This window comes from Salmo salar, chromosome 01, assembly GCF_965601325.2.
Source record: "Salmo salar chromosome 01, fSalSal1, whole genome shotgun sequence".
Classification (NCBI taxonomy): domain Eukaryota; kingdom Metazoa; phylum Chordata; class Actinopteri; order Salmoniformes; family Salmonidae; genus Salmo; species Salmo salar.
Window position 1 is genome coordinate 33,398,161 of NC_138291.1, and position 15,681 is coordinate 33,413,841.

At 43.2% G+C, this 15,681-nt stretch overlaps 1 protein-coding gene across 1 annotated transcript in view; it reads right to left on the reverse strand.

The window, feature by feature from the left end:
• Positions 1–470: 470 nt before the first annotated feature.
• The window catches only part of lclat1 (lysocardiolipin acyltransferase 1), a 28,792-nt gene continuing 13,581 nt past the window's right edge, over positions 471–15,681 (reverse strand). Inside the window, exons 2-6 of the mRNA XM_014193975.3 lie at positions 4,021–4,190; positions 3,564–3,762; positions 3,292–3,438; positions 2,397–2,513; positions 471–1,613 (exon numbers count right to left, since the gene is read on the reverse strand). Coding sequence (XP_014049450.1) covers positions 1,093–1,613; positions 2,397–2,513; positions 3,292–3,438; positions 3,564–3,762; positions 4,021–4,188 — 1,152 coding nt within the window. The 5' untranslated portion in view covers positions 4,189–4,190 and the 3' untranslated portion in view covers positions 471–1,092. The remainder of the gene's footprint in view (positions 1,614–2,396; positions 2,514–3,291; positions 3,439–3,563; positions 3,763–4,020; positions 4,191–15,681) is intronic.

Consider the following 15,681-nt stretch of genomic DNA (forward strand, 5'->3'; position numbering starts at 1 on the left):
ATCTGTCTATATCATTGAAAGCAAGTCTGTTTTATATGCACTATTTCTATGCTTCCCATTAAGTTTTGTTTTTGCATCTTTGACTTTCGGTTTTGTACACCAGCTTCAAAACAGCTGAAAATACAATATTTTTGGTTATTGAAAATATATTTCACTGCGGTTCAGATGGTACAATGATTCGCGACACTATACATTGCTTTGTCAAACTGAAATTTGGCGAACTATTAGAATTTTAGCAACTAGGGAATGGCAAAGCAATTTCTGCATATTGCACCTTTAATGTAAATGGCATGACAGTGACCTTAATGTCTTAAGAGTGTTCAGATTCAATGCCAGTAAACAATTCTACACTAAGTGTATAACTGACTCATCGGTTGGACAGAAAACATTCATTTCTACCGGTAATCATTTTTTGTTGGCTAATGATTGCTTGCGGAAAACAGTGATTCATTTGGCTAGACTAATGGATAATCTACATTGGCTAAACACAGAACATTAACAGTTAAAATATGAACTAAAATAATCACAGCATACACACATCTAATGTATGAGTGCTGTGTATATGGCTCTGTTCCATCACTTAAAATAAATAAATACATAACCAAGGAAACACACAAAACAATAATAAAATCAATTTAAAAACACATGGCTAAGACATAATATTCTGTATATTATTGTGAAACCCATACACATGTATGGACACTGGTTCCAGAACGATACGAAATATAAACATAAGAACAAAAAGGATGACCAATGATAGTCCTCTTAATTGTAGACAGCAAAGGTGCTAGACAGTCAGACACATGAAGGCTTTACAGCGTAATGGCTGTGATGAGCTACTATGACCCCAGCAAGCCAGCAAGAAGAACAACATTCATTCTTTCCTGTGTTTTTTTTCTGCAACCTCAGCCATGAGGTTAGCTCACCCTAGAAGCCATGCACATTGCCTGCCGGTTCACCCTTTACTCCCTGTGAAGCGAGGGAGATTGCCCATGACCCTCCAGCATATGCACCAAGCTCAACTGTGGACTCAGGCCTTAGCATCCCCACTGAACAATGCAGAAACGTTAGCCTCCTGCCGTCCCTTCCTCCTCACTCCTTCTTCCCGTCCACCACCTTTTCCTTCTCGTCCCCAGTCACAGACTTCCAGTAGCGATGACAGGCCAGCTCCAGTAGTTCTAGCCCTCCTATCAGCTTCTGCTGGCCGAAGTAGACTCCCATCATCACTAAGAAGTACAGACGAAGCGGGGCCCAGAGCCAGAGGCCTGCGAAGGACAAGGCTATGAAAGAGCTCCAGTAGAACAGAGATGCTGCCTTGATCAGAGCCACACGGAGCTCCGTCTTACAAGGGGGCACGTGGCACATGCCCTCCCTGTCAAAGCCCCGGGGCTCAGCGGTGTAGAAGTCCCTCAGGCGGACCTCCTTCTCTGCCCAGCGCTCCTGAGTCCAGGCCTGCAGGGCGGAAGGGGATGTGGGCAGGGTGGAGGCCTCGTAGCGGCGCACATGGAAGTGGATCTCCCGGGGGAACTGCCCCAGGATCAGGTGGCGCTCTGTCTGAGGGATGTTCTTGGGGTAGGCCACGGTGATGTCATGGACGGCATCCAGGTTGTCTCCTGTAAAGGAGGGGAGGTATGCATGACCGACGTGCATCTTTATTGTAACCGTGGGGTTTGTGTGGATGCTGATGCAGAAGATCCATATCCTTGAGTCAAATGTAACTAACTAAGTATATTGCGGACATTCTTGCATCCCACACTGAGCACTATATCATTCCTGTCTCTTAAATAAGCCTGCAGCCCCACTCCCTTCCATACCACACAATGAGCTGGGGCTTGAGTGAAATATCAGCCTGGGAGGATGACACGACACCTGCCAGCCCTGAGCTCCCACCGACTCCCTACTGTACTGTATGACAGTCAGTGGATATAAATAGGCCAGAGGCACAGCGCACTCAGACAAAGACCACCTAGATAACATGTCAATCACCAGAGGTGAGGGAACAGGGCTAAGTCTGATGACATCACTGTGGTTCAGAACACCTGCTTGGTGAGTTAGTGCCCAGCTAAGCGCCGCAGGCGGCGGTATTTAAGACTGATGGAAGGCTGCCAGGATTAGCTCACAGGGCAATATGAGATGCCTTGGGGTGCTGTAATGTGTCACAGTGTTGATGAAGTACTAGTCTGAGATTCCTAAAGAAAAACAGGTAACACTGATGTGGCTTGTTATAATTCCTTCACGCTTGAGTCATTTGACATAGGCTAACTGTTGTCATAACAAGCGATGACAGATGACTACAATACAAACAGCCAGTAAAACACCCTTGGTTTCACTTTACTGCATGTTACAGCAACATTGGTCAAACATGACCGTAAATATAGAAAAAGTTAAGCCCTGACCTTTGCGGAGAGTGTCCACGATGAAGGTGAATCCGGTGGTGCGGGGGTGCAGCACATACTCAAACTTAGGCAGGCCGTTCTTTTCCGCAAATTCATCACTTCTTGCTCTAGTGTAGTCTGCAGGAGAGAGAGAAAAACAGAAAATGAGAAGTAGGCTCAATAATATTGTCAGCATCTAGGATAATTGACTGTCATATATTACATTTCTTGTATAGAGTTTAGCACACTACTGTAAGAGTGAGAGAACATTGGTCATATACCAAACATCACCCATTACGTAGTGTTGTCGATGTGTGTTTTGTATTTTTATGAATTTATTTAATCCCAGCTCCCGTCCCCGCAGGAGCCCGTGTGCCAGGCCGTCATTGTAAATAAGAATTTGTTCTTAACCGACTTACCTAGTTAAATAAAGGTTAAATGAATATATATATATATTTAAAAAAAAATGTCCTTCCTAGATATGAATAAAATATCATTACATAAGCTGATTTCATCAAAAGATATGACACTGGCCTAGGGGGAGCACTACACCTGCAGATCCTTAGATATCTTCTCAGGGACAAAGCTAAGACATCTTTGATCTAGAAGGGGTCACATAAAAGCACACCCTGACCCAAATCCTATCACCAGCCCTCCAGGAGAGTAAGGGAAGTGGAGGAACCATTACTAAAACTATTAGTAAAATGTCATATCTGGCCCAGGGTCTGTAAGTCCAACTGATTTTAAGAGGATTGTATACACAGATCACACATACATCCTCAGGGAGTTATAAAACCGATGTTAACAAGCTTGGGGATGAGAGATGGAAGAGGTTGATGCAGGGTACTATTGTTGATGTCCTAGCCAACCCATTGCCCTGGTTGGCTAAGTGACTGTTGTCACTGAAAGCTGTTACCGGTGAGGTCAGTGCCCTCAGGGAAGAGGAGGAGCTGCAGGGGCTCTCTGATGTCACAGAAGTACTCTAGCATGTTCTCCATGTGGCTGCGGTCCTCCTCCCACCGACGCTTGATGAAGATGAAGCAGGCCACCTGCATGGCCCAGCCTGACGCAAATTAACCAGATTAATGCCATTTAGCACTCTTTTATCCAAAGCAACTTAGTCATGTGTATACATTTTCTTTCACTGTGTAACCCATGCTGAGGTGTATGTGTGTTGCCTACACCCACCGAAGCCTGGCACAACTTTGAGGGCGGCCTTGAGGCAGATTTTCTCCAGTCGCAGGTAGCTGTACCTCAGCAGGCAGCACCACAGGAACATCCAGTCCAGACGCGTCCGGTGGTTCATGATGATCACACTGCGCTCCCCTGGGATGAAGCCATCACCCGTGATCACCACCTTCACCCCAAACACCAGCTCCAGCAGGGCCTGCACAGGGGTAGGGGAGGTACGTAGGAACAGGAAGACTAATTTCATTTGGTTCCAAAACACAGACACCAAGAATAGTACAATACAAAAGTCAGTGAGAGGTCAAAGAACATCAAGACAAGAGATCAAAGAATGTTAGGGCAAAACCAAAAAGGCGAAACAGTTAACCACAGTGGTCAAACAAAGGTGATAAGAGACATAAGTGGATGCAGACATAAGGAACATAGACGGAGACCGACAAGGGGTAAGATGACTCACCACGGGCAGGGTGAGCCAGGTGGCCACGATACGGTCTGTGATCCAGCGGTACCAGGAGGGTGACAGCAGCATTAGAGGTAGCACAGGGCCCAACATGAAGATGCTGCCAAAGAAACTGCCCAGAAACAGGGTCACCACAAAATACAGCCCACGCACAGACACCGCCATACCTGGGAAGGAGAGAGATGATTTCACATTTATATTCAGACTCTCCTTATACATCAGTGAAGACAACTTGTTAGTTCACTACAGTATTAAACTGATCATGAAGGAGATAAGTAGGAAAAACACCTCCAGAATAGGCTAATCAATTCTACCGAATTCCTATGTTGATGTGGAACTGCAAGTTTGGGTGTAATGAGGAAGGATTGGATTAATCATGAACCAGCCTAATGTAAGACAAAATGGAGTTGTCCTCATCAATAGCAAACCCTCATGTTCTGCGGATCTTCCTACATTTCCACACAAACAGTGGAAAAACCAAGGCAGACATTCCTATTGTGGAATGTAAATAGGGGTCGGAGCCAGGGGTTTCTTACTGCTAAAATGCTGTGTTCAGGGAACTGGATTTTATGCAGCGCGCCGACGTCCTCATCTTAGACCTGAATATTTCACATTTTCACTGAATAGCCTAAATATATTTGCATATAAACCAGCCTACTAGAGTTGTCTTTTGTTGGATCATGCTTTTGAGAATGATGTTATCTGGAGCCCACTCAATACCGGCATCATATTCCTTGGCCTATATTCCACTTTCTTTTAAAAGCTACTGCTGTTTCACAGTCGGTGGTCTTTCTTATAAAATCAGTATAACATAAACATGCAGAAATTCAAAACCCAGTACTGAGACTGACGGAAAATCTCCAGGTGATCATGTCAGATGATATCCAGTCTTGCCCCTTTGTCTACTAGCGTGGATAGAAATCAGTTGCTGAGTGGAGTGTATCGGATTTAGGTTTATGGGGCATCTACTTTGTGCATGACAAGTAATTTTTCCAACAATTGTTTACAGATTATTTCACTGTATCACAACTCCTGTGGGTCAGAAATGTACATACACTAGGTTGACTGTGCCTTTAAACAGCTTAGAAAATTCCAGAAAATGTTGTCATGGCTTTAGAAGTTTCTGATAGGCTAATTGACATCATTTGAGTCAATTGGAGGTGTACCTGTGGATGTATTTCAAGGCCTACCTTCAAACTCAGTGCCTCTGCTTGACATCATGGGAAAATCAAAAGAAATCAGCCAAGACCTCCGAAAAAATAATTGTAGACCTCCACAAGTCTGGTTCATCCCTGGGAGCAATTTCCAAACACCTGAAGGTACCACATTCATCTGTACAAACAATAGTACGCAAATTTAAACACCATGGGACCACGCAGCCGTCATACCCCTCAGGAAGGAGACGTTCTGTCTCCTAGAGATGAACGTACTTTGGGGTGAAAAGTACAAATCAATCCCAGAACAACAGCAAAGGATCTTGTGAAGATGCTGGAGGAAACAGTCACAAAAGTATCTATATCCACAGTAAAATGAGTCCTATAGAGACATAACCTGAAAGGCCGCTCAGCAAGGAAGAGGCCACTGCTCCAAAACCGCCATAAAAAAGCCAGACTACGGTTTACAACTGCACATGGGGACAAAGATCACACTTTTTGAAGTAATGTCCTCTGGTCTGATGAAACAAAAATAGAACTGTTTGGCCATAATGACCATCGTTATCTTTGGAGGAAAATGGGGGATGCTCGCAAGCCGAAGAACACCATCCCAACCGTGAAGTACGGGGGTGGCAGCATCATGTTGTGGGGGTGATTTGCTGCAGGAGGGACTGGTGCACTTCACAAAATAGATGGCATCATGAGGATGGAAAATTGTGTGGATATATTAAAGCAACATCAGTCAGGAAGTTAAAGCTTGGTCACAAATGGGTCTTCCAAATGGACAATGACCCCAAGCATACTTCCAAAGTTGTGGCAAAATGGCTTAAGGACAACAAAGTCAAGGTATTGGAGTGGCCATCACAAAGCCCTGACCTCAATCTTATATAGAATTTGTGGGCAGAACTGAAAAAGCGTGTGCGAGCAAGGAGGCCAACAAACCCGACTCTGTTAGACCAGCTCTATCATGAGCAAATGGGCCAAACTTCACCCAACTTATTGTGGGAAGCTTGTGGAAGGCTACCCTAAAGGTTTAACCCAAGTTAAACAATTGAAAGGTAATACACTCAATTCATATTTTGTAGCATGTAAACTTCTGACCCACTGGGAATGTGATGAAAGAAATAAAAGCTGAAAGAAATCATTCTTTCTACTATTATTCTGACATTTAACATTCTTAAAATAAAGTGGTGATCCTAACTGACCTAAGACAGGGCATTTTTACTAGGATTAAATTTCAGGAATTGTCAAAAACTGAGTTTAAATGCATTTGGCTAAGGTGTATGTAAACTTCTGACTTCAACTGTAAATGAGAACTTGTTCTCAACTGGCCTACCTGGTTAAATAAAAGGTGGGGAAAAAAAAAAAAAGATACACATACATGTCGCAATTACCAGTAAAACATCATAAAAACCTATTTTTCACTTACGTGTCAAATAACACTGACCAATCAGGACCTGAATATGACTGTACATCACATAATAATGTAACGCATTCATACATTCTTTACGTAGCTACTACACAATCACTCGGATTTCATAAGTCACAACTATTCATCGATTTGTATGTTATGATGCTGGTAGCACCTACAGTGCTGGTCATAAAAAAAAAGCTAGCTTGCTCATGGATGCAAACAATGTTCTTCCCCAAAAACATAGCAAAACGACAATGTTTCAGTAGCTAGGTGTCATCTAAAATAACCATAATTTACAAGACCGTTCTTATCTGATTAATGGTGGTCGGACCCATCTATGTGAAGCTAGCCACAATAAGGAATAGCCACAATAGTGGACTTTGTGGTTAGCCTTAATAAAAGTATGTCATTGACAGTGATGCAAATGAATAGAAATAGTAGAAGTATGCCATAATTGACTGCATCATGCAAAACGAGGTTGGAATGTTATATAAAAATAAACAAAATACAATTTATTAATTTGACAAAAATCTGTTGAAATCACACTGGATGTATTATACTTTAGAATTGCATTGAGGGCATACTTATTTCACTGTACAGTCTTACCCCATGTCATTTATCAACCTTTATCAATCAGCCATATTTGTCAACCTGTCCCGCAATAAGAGCTACAACGCTAATATTGGCGTAAACTCTTCAGTTCTGTGGGTGTCACAGAGTAGACCGATACCCCATTTCATTGCTTAACATTCCAACCTTGTTTAACATTATCTAGTCTAAATATTGGCTTGCACATGCAATTTCAGAACACACATCCTTCTATAATACAACTGTGTTTTTTGAAGTGTCAAATTAAAAAGCTTATTTAACGCATCAAAGTGTTATTGTCAAATAGTGTTATTTGACACGCAAAGACCCAAACGGCATTCCATAGTATGTTGTGAAGCTAATAGCAGTGACGTTATTACTGTGTAACTCCGGTAGGGCAACATCTGAAAAATCGCACACTTGGTAGTAGTGTGTACCGGTGCTCAACCAGTCGTGAAGGCCAACATCACCCACGACAGAGAACTGTTAATTGTCAAGGGCAATCAATTCCATTATCTTGGCGTTATTGGATTTCGCCTTTGAGTTGTCACGCTGAAATGTTCTTACTCTTTCAAATGACTGCTCGATCCACACAGCAGACATTGTGGGCTAGGTTAGGAATGCTGTGTTGCACGTGTAGCGCAACATTTTATGTGGCGTCATTATATTATGTACCTACATCATATAGGTATGCACGTCAGCTTTGACATCGGTTTTGCACATCGGCGTTAAACTAGACATCTGGCCAATACGTAAGTTGGCATTTTTAGCTAATATCGTCCGATTCCGATTTGTTCACCAATATAAAGTGCTTCCCTAACTGTTCCTTCCTTAACCCATTGAGTCACACCAAGTTGACCATTTTAAAATGGTGGAAGCCACTGGCAATGTCCATGCCACATGGGTTTTATCCATCCAGAGTCCTCTATCAAACTCTATGGAAAGTTTAAAGTTCCTTGGTGTCCACATCCCCAAAAAACTATCATGGTCCAAACACACCAAGAAAGTTGGGAAGAGGGCACGACAACGCCTTTCCCCCTCAGGAGACTGAAAAGATTTGGCATGGGTCCCCAGATACTCAAAAAGATCTACAGCTGTACAATCAAGAGCATCCTGACCGGTTGCGTCACCGCCTGGTATGGCAACTGCTCGGCATGTGACCGTAAGGCGCTACAGAGGGTAGTGTGTACAGCCCAGTACATTACTGGGCCTAAGCTTCCTACCATCCAGGACCAATATACTAGGCGGTGTCAGAGGAAGCCCCAAAAGATTGTCAAAGACTCCAGTTACTGAAGTCAGACTCTTCTCTCTGCTACCGCACGGCAAGCGGTACCGGAACGCCAAGGCTAGGTCCAAAAGGTCCTTAACAGCTTCTACCCTGCATCGGCAGCAAATCAAATCAAAATGTATTGGTCACAGATGTTAATGCGAGTGTAACGAAATGCTTGTGCATTTATTTCCAACAGTGCAGTAATATCTAACAATTCCCAACAACAACCTAATACACACAAATCTAAAAAGGGTGAATGAGAATATGTACATATAAGTATATGGATGAGCGACAGCCGAGCGGCATAGGCAAGGTGCAGTGGATGGTAAAAAATACAGTATATACATGTGATATGAGTAATGTAAGGTTAAAGTGGTATTATTTAAAGTGGAATTGTTTAAAGTGACTAGTGATCCATTTATTCAAGTGTCCAGTGATTGGGTCTCAATGTGGGCAGCAGCCTCTCTGAGTTAGTGATTGCTGTTGAGCAGTCTGATGGCCTTGAGATTGAGAAACAGCTTCTCTCGGTTCCAGCTTTGATGCACCTGTCCTGACCTCGCCTTCTGGATGATAGCGGTGTGAACAAGCAGTGGCTCGGGTGGTTGTTGTCTTTGATGATCTTTTTGGCCTTCCTGTGACATCAGGTACTGTAGGTGTCCTGGAGGGCAGGTAGTTTGCCCCCAGTGATGCGTTGTGCAGACCGTACCATCCTCTGGAGAGCCTTGCGGTTGAGGGCAGTGCAGTTGCCGTACCAGGCTGGGATACAGCCCGACAGGATGCTCTCGATTGTGCATTTGTAAAGGTTTGTCAGGGTTTTGGGTGACAAGTCAAATTTCTTCAGCCTCCTGAGGTTGAAGAGGCACTGTTGCGCTTTCTTCACCACACTGTCTGTGTGGGTGGACGATTTCAGTTTGTCTGTGATGTGTACGCCAGGAACTTACCTTTCCACCTTCTCCACTGCTGACCCTTCAATGGGGGGGGGGGGGGGGGGGTGCTCCCTCTGCTGTTTCCTGAAGTCCCCGATCATCTCCTTTGTTTTTTTGACGCCACAATCCGAGTGCCCTCACCCCCTGTAGGCTGTCTCGTCGTTGTTGGTGATCAAGCCCACTACTGTTGTGTCGTCTGCAAACTTGATGATTGAGTTGGAGGCATGCATGGCCACGCAGTCATGGGTAAACGGAGTAAAGGAGAGGGCTGAGCACACACACACACACACACACACACGTGGGGCCCCAGTGTTGAGGGTCAGTGAAGTGGAGATGTTGATTCCTCCCTTCACCACCTGGGGCAGCCAGTCAGAAAGTCCAGGAAACCGCCAAGAAACTTTTCATTTAATCAATTGACAACCCCCCCCCCCCCCCCCTTTTGTTTTTACACTGCTGCTACTCGCTGTTTATTATCTATTCATAGTCACGTTACCCCTACTTACATGTACAAATTACCTCGACTAACCTGTACCCCGCACATTGACTCGGTACCAGTACCCGCTGTATATAGCCTCATGATTGTTATTTTATTGTGTAACTTAAGAAAATATTTACAAAATAAATAAATAAACTCTATTTTATCAAAACTGCATTGTTGGTTAAGGGCTTATAAGTAAGCATTTCACAGTAAGGTCTACCTGTTGTATTCAGCGCATGTGACAAATACAATTTTATTTGAAACCTAACAGGTGGGACAAACTTTCCCCGAACTACTGTTAGTGTCAGCTACTGGCCTAAAAAATGGGACGTAGGCTACGTATGCTATGCATGTGCTTTGGATAAAAGTATAAGCTTATCCTAAGGAAATAAAGAAATTATCATTACACTAAATCAGTAGGCCTATGGCTTTATTTATGCAGCTAGTCTTTATTGCTTGGTCTTGCTGACTTGGCGAAGGGAGTTCTGCTCGACCAAGCAGGTGTCTCACCTGTTGTTCACGCTCCTCCACCTCAATTACCGCTGTTATTGCACAAGTCTCCCAGTCCCAAACCCCCTCTTGTCATTACCACCATGCATAGCAACAGCATGACACAGCAGCTCTCACGGCAGCAGCACGCAAAGTGGATGATAGACTGGTGCACTAACAACTCAGGTGTGTCATACAAAGCCAGGATGGGGGTTTAAGAGTTACTTTTTAACATGAAGTGTTGCAGAGGTGAGGAACACCCTGGCTCAGCACAATTACACCTCCCCTGTTACTGCTCTCTCCCACAACTTCCTCCCAACACACACGCTGAAGAGCACACACAGGAAGTGGGGAGGACACACCGTTAGGGTCCTCAGAGGATGAGAGGTGAAAAGTGGAGTATTTCTGTCTGCGCCACTTGGGTCTAAGGCACTGCATCTCAATGCTAGAGGAGTCCCTAGAGACACCCTGGTTCGAATCAAGGCTGTAACACAACCGGCTGTGATTGGGAGTCCCATAGGGCGGCGCACAATTGGCCCAGCGTCGTCCGTGTTTGGCCAGTGTAGGCCGTCATTGTAAATAAGAATTTGTTCTTAAACTGACTTGCCTAGTTAAATAAAGGTTAAATTTAAAAGCACTTTTGGCTGCACCCCTGCCCAGTCATGTGAAATCCATAGATTAGGGCCCAATTACATTTATTTCAATTGACGGATTTGCTTATACGAACTGTAATTCAGCAACAACAAAAATGACACAGCCAGTAGCTCTCCAGGAGATATTATGCTGTAACAGACTAACCAAAAAGTCTTATAAAATAATTCCCTCATTCAGTGATTCAGGTATCACATGTCTATACTTCGAAGCAAGGTAGCTAAGCGGGAGGGCTCGAGACTGACTTTTTCCAGTGCCAAGTAACACATGAAAGAAGTCAGCTATTTCATTTAGCATGTTCAGGGAATGGACATGTCAAAATAGGATCCAGAATAACCTGATACCTTGAGCGATTAATTTGCCTGCATGTTTTTTGTACATATTGGAAGTGGGAACTCAAAACATATTAGCTAGATTGCAAACTCTGAATATGATATTGTTGCTAGTTAGCCATGCAATTGATTTAACAGTAAATTGTAATGTCCTGCAAAAGCATCCCTTCTGTAGGCCAATATATGCCATTTGTGGTATTCACCGCAAATACCCTCTGCGCTCCTTTGGCACTTCATCTCAATTACATTCTCTTTTTGTGGTGCCATTTCCTCTATATTGACAGTTGAGAAATAATTGTTATACTCACATAAAGCAGAGATTCAACTCCAACAGTTTTAAAAACTGTTGCTCACTGTCAGTATGCTTGCTTTACTCAGTGTGCAAAAGGGGGGAGCAGGAGTGAAGCGAAAAAGGGACAAGGCATACACTTTCATTGCAGGAAATGACTTGCCTAGTTACATAAAAGGTTAAATAAAATATTTAAAAAATACAAATTCTGCACATTACTGTTGCCCAAAATGTTTTTTTAAACCCCAAAATCAGCAGGAACATTGTGTCACCTAATCAGGTGAGAGGAAGGCAACGTCAGTCATTTTTCGTTTATTGTCCCAGCTCAAGTTCAGTGTTTTTCCTAGAATCTTTTCAGCAGCTGTGGCAAACTTAGCGTGGGGCACGGCTTTAGAGGTCGCAGAAAGGAAATGTTGCCGTTTTGAATTTACATTTTCGGCAATTCTACATGTTTTGACATGGGGCGAAAAGAACCTCACAGTTACGCTCCCCAATCCACATTAACGGGGCCGCAGTGGAGAAGGTGAAAAGCTTAAAAGTTCAGTGTACACGCCACTGACCATCTGAAATGGTCCACCCACACAGACAGAGTGGTGTAGGTGAAACAACGCCTCTTCAACCTCAAGAGGCTGAAGACATTTGTTTGGGCCCATAAGACCCTCAAACTTTCACAGATGCACCATTGAGAGCATCTGGTCGGGCAACTGCACCGCCTACAACCGCAGGGCTCTCCAGAGGGTGGTACGGTCTGTCCAACACATCACCGGGGGCACACTGCCTGCATCTACAGCACCCGGTGTCACAGGAAGGCCAAGAAGATCAAGGACCTCAGCCACGGCCTGTTCACCCCGCTACCATCAAGAAGGCGAGGTAAGTACAGGTGCATCAAAGCTGGTCCCGAGAGACTGTAAAACAGCTTATATGTCAAGGCCATCAGTCTGTTAAAGAGACAACTACCGGCCCCCGCCCAGTACAATGCCTTGAACTTTAGGTCACCGTCACTAGACGGCTACCACCCAGTTACTCTTCCATGTACCTTAGAGGCTGCTGCCCTATGTACGTAGTCATGGAACACTGGTCACTTTAAATAAATGTTTACATACTGTTTTACCCACTTGATGGACCCGACAGAGGGCTGCCTCGCTTCTAGTCCTTACAAGCATTTCGCTACACTCGCAAATAACATCTGCTAACCATGTGTATGTGACCAATAAAATTAGATTTGACTTCATATGTACAGTGCATTTGGAAAGTATTCAGACCATTGACATCATGCTGTGGGTTTGTTTTTCAGCGGCAGGGACTGGGAGACTAGTCAGGATCAAGGGAACGATGAACAGAGCAAAATACAGAAAGATGCATGACGAAAACCTGCTCAGGACCTCAGACTGGGGTGAAGGTTCACCTTCCAACAGGACAACAACCCTAAGCACACAGCCAAGACAACGCAGGAGTGGCTTTGGGACAAGGCTCTGAAAGTCCTTGAGTGGCCTAGCCAGAGCCCGGATTTGAACCCAATCGGACATCTCTGGAGAAACCTGAAAATAGCTGTGCAGCTATGCTGCCCATCCAACCTGACAGAGCTTGAAAGGATCTATTGAGAAGAATGGGAGAAACTCCCCAAACACGTGCCAAGCTTGTAGCATCATACCCATGAAGACTCAAGGCTGTAATCGCAGCCAAAGGAGCTTTAACGAAGTACTGAGTAAAGGGCTTGAATACTTATGTGAATTTAATATCAGTTACATTTTTAATAAATGTGGCAAAAAAACATTTTTTTGCTTTGTCATTATGGGGTATTGTGTTGAGGGGGGAAAAAAAGTATCAATAAAAAAAAAAAAACTAAAGTAACAAAATGTGGAAAAGTGAAGGAGTCTGAATACTTTCCAAATGCACTGCATATTTATACTCCGGACTAACATAGCTCAACCTAATATTTATTAATTCCATTCTTTTGCTTTTAACGTGTGTCTATTGTTAGATATTACTGCATTGTTGGAGCTAGAACACACAAGCATTTCGCTACACTCTCAATAACATCTAAATGTGTGTATGCAACCAATAAAATGTGAGTTAATCAAATTTCCTACAATACTACACATTTTGCCATGGGGTGGAGAAAACATTTTACAGTTTTAAAAGGAGAGTGCCTTTAAAAAGCAATGAATCCCTTTGAAAACGGCCTATTTGGCATCGATATGAGTCAGAAAACAGTTATTCTAGTGTCAACATTGACTACAAAGTGTAAATAGGTTTATTTAGTCTAAAAATGGAGTTTGGAACATCCGTGTGTCACAACAGGTAAATGAAAGTTGGGTTTTGATTTGACGATGTCCATTTGCCCACTAACATTGGGTGAACAGCTGCAGTGATTGCATTATCCAATCGAATAGACAATGAGACAGACCTGCCCAGCAGCTCAGACTGTTTACATACCAACACTTTTTTTTTTACTTGATAAATACAGCGCCAAACACCTTAGTTAGATGTAAAATTGCACAACTAAAACATCCTCGGCAAAAACAAACATTCATTAGAGATGTCTTGAGTGATCTTGGTTTCATTCTGTGAAATAGGCTTCAGTGTCTCATGGAGGACAACTGTAATTATTATAATAAACCAAAAGCGGAATCGGTCAGGAAACACACCAAGCCTGAAATATGTTTTTTCTAATGAGCAACAAAATAACACATGCCTATTGGAGTGTTCAGCTCTTTAATGCTAGTTTCCTGTAATTCTACACTGTTAGAGTGACTCAAACGTTTTCACAAAAATTAAATGGGAACCCCATGCCATGACATTTTTGGAATTTTAGATTTTCCCTGACTGTCTAGTTTTTATTTTGGTGATTGTTAGTTCAAAGACTTATTTAAAGATATAAAGTATAACATTTTATGGTGCAATATATCTGATTTTAGTCATAAAAAAATACATACGTAGGGGAAACACTAGTTAGACAATACTAACAAATTGTATAGGCTACCTACCCTGCTTTTAAGGCCTTTTAAAATCTGATAAAAAGGTCAGTCTTAAATGAATTTAAGGACCTGCAGACAACCTGTAATAGAATCATAAGATGAGGGTCGACTAAATGTTTATTCAAATCACCATAGCAATGTCCACAGAGCATTGCCTAAAATATGATCTTGCCTAACTGCAATGCAGAATATTTGCTGTTAGTCTGACCCTGCATACTCTGGCAATGGTACTGCATTCCAGTCTGAGACTAGACCAGATATCACCATAGAGCAAATGGAAATGAGAGCTCAACCATGTCTAAACAGCAAGCCGAGTCTTGCCCATTCTTGGTTCTCTGCTCTTTAAACCATTAGCCTAAGTAATTACATTTAATTTCTTCCATTTTAGTAATTTGGCATACTTCTATTGAGAGAGTGCATACATTTTTCGTACTGGTCCCGTGGGAATCGAACTGTGGCATTGCAAGTGCCATGCTCTACCAACTGAGCCACACAGGCCCCTAACTGAACTAGTGAGTTAGACTAGCTGAACAGTTGCAGTGGAAAAACAGAGGACTTCTACCCCTAGGTTCCATCACCACTATGCTCACAGCTAATTGCTGCAGTCTGATGAGCTGTGCAGTTTGCAGGAAGTGGAGGGTTAGTCAGTGGGGGAGAAAAAAAAACACTTTAATGACTTGTTTCCATTGGATCTCCGATAAAAGGTCAGGGAGAGTGAAAGGCTTAGTTGTGCTAATGATCAATACACAGCAGGAATCGACATACAGGGCTGCCCGCTGGCCCGGGGAGGTTTTGGAAATCCTCCAGGGCCCGGTTTCCCGATAGCAATGGAATTTAGGCTTACAAGTGTTTTAACGATACATCTTTCCTACAACCGTCAAAGATGAAACATGTTTCCTAGAACACCACCTAAAGAGAACGTTCTCTCATTGCGTCGTTGAGGCATGTGTCGATACTGATTCAATCAAAAAGGCAGCACTGCTCTTGGGTCAGCTTTCTCCATTCAAAATCTTAGCTTAACACAAATTAGCTCCTAGAGAGATATGATCAACTATGGTTGCAAATACCGAGGTAGCTTATTCTAATGCT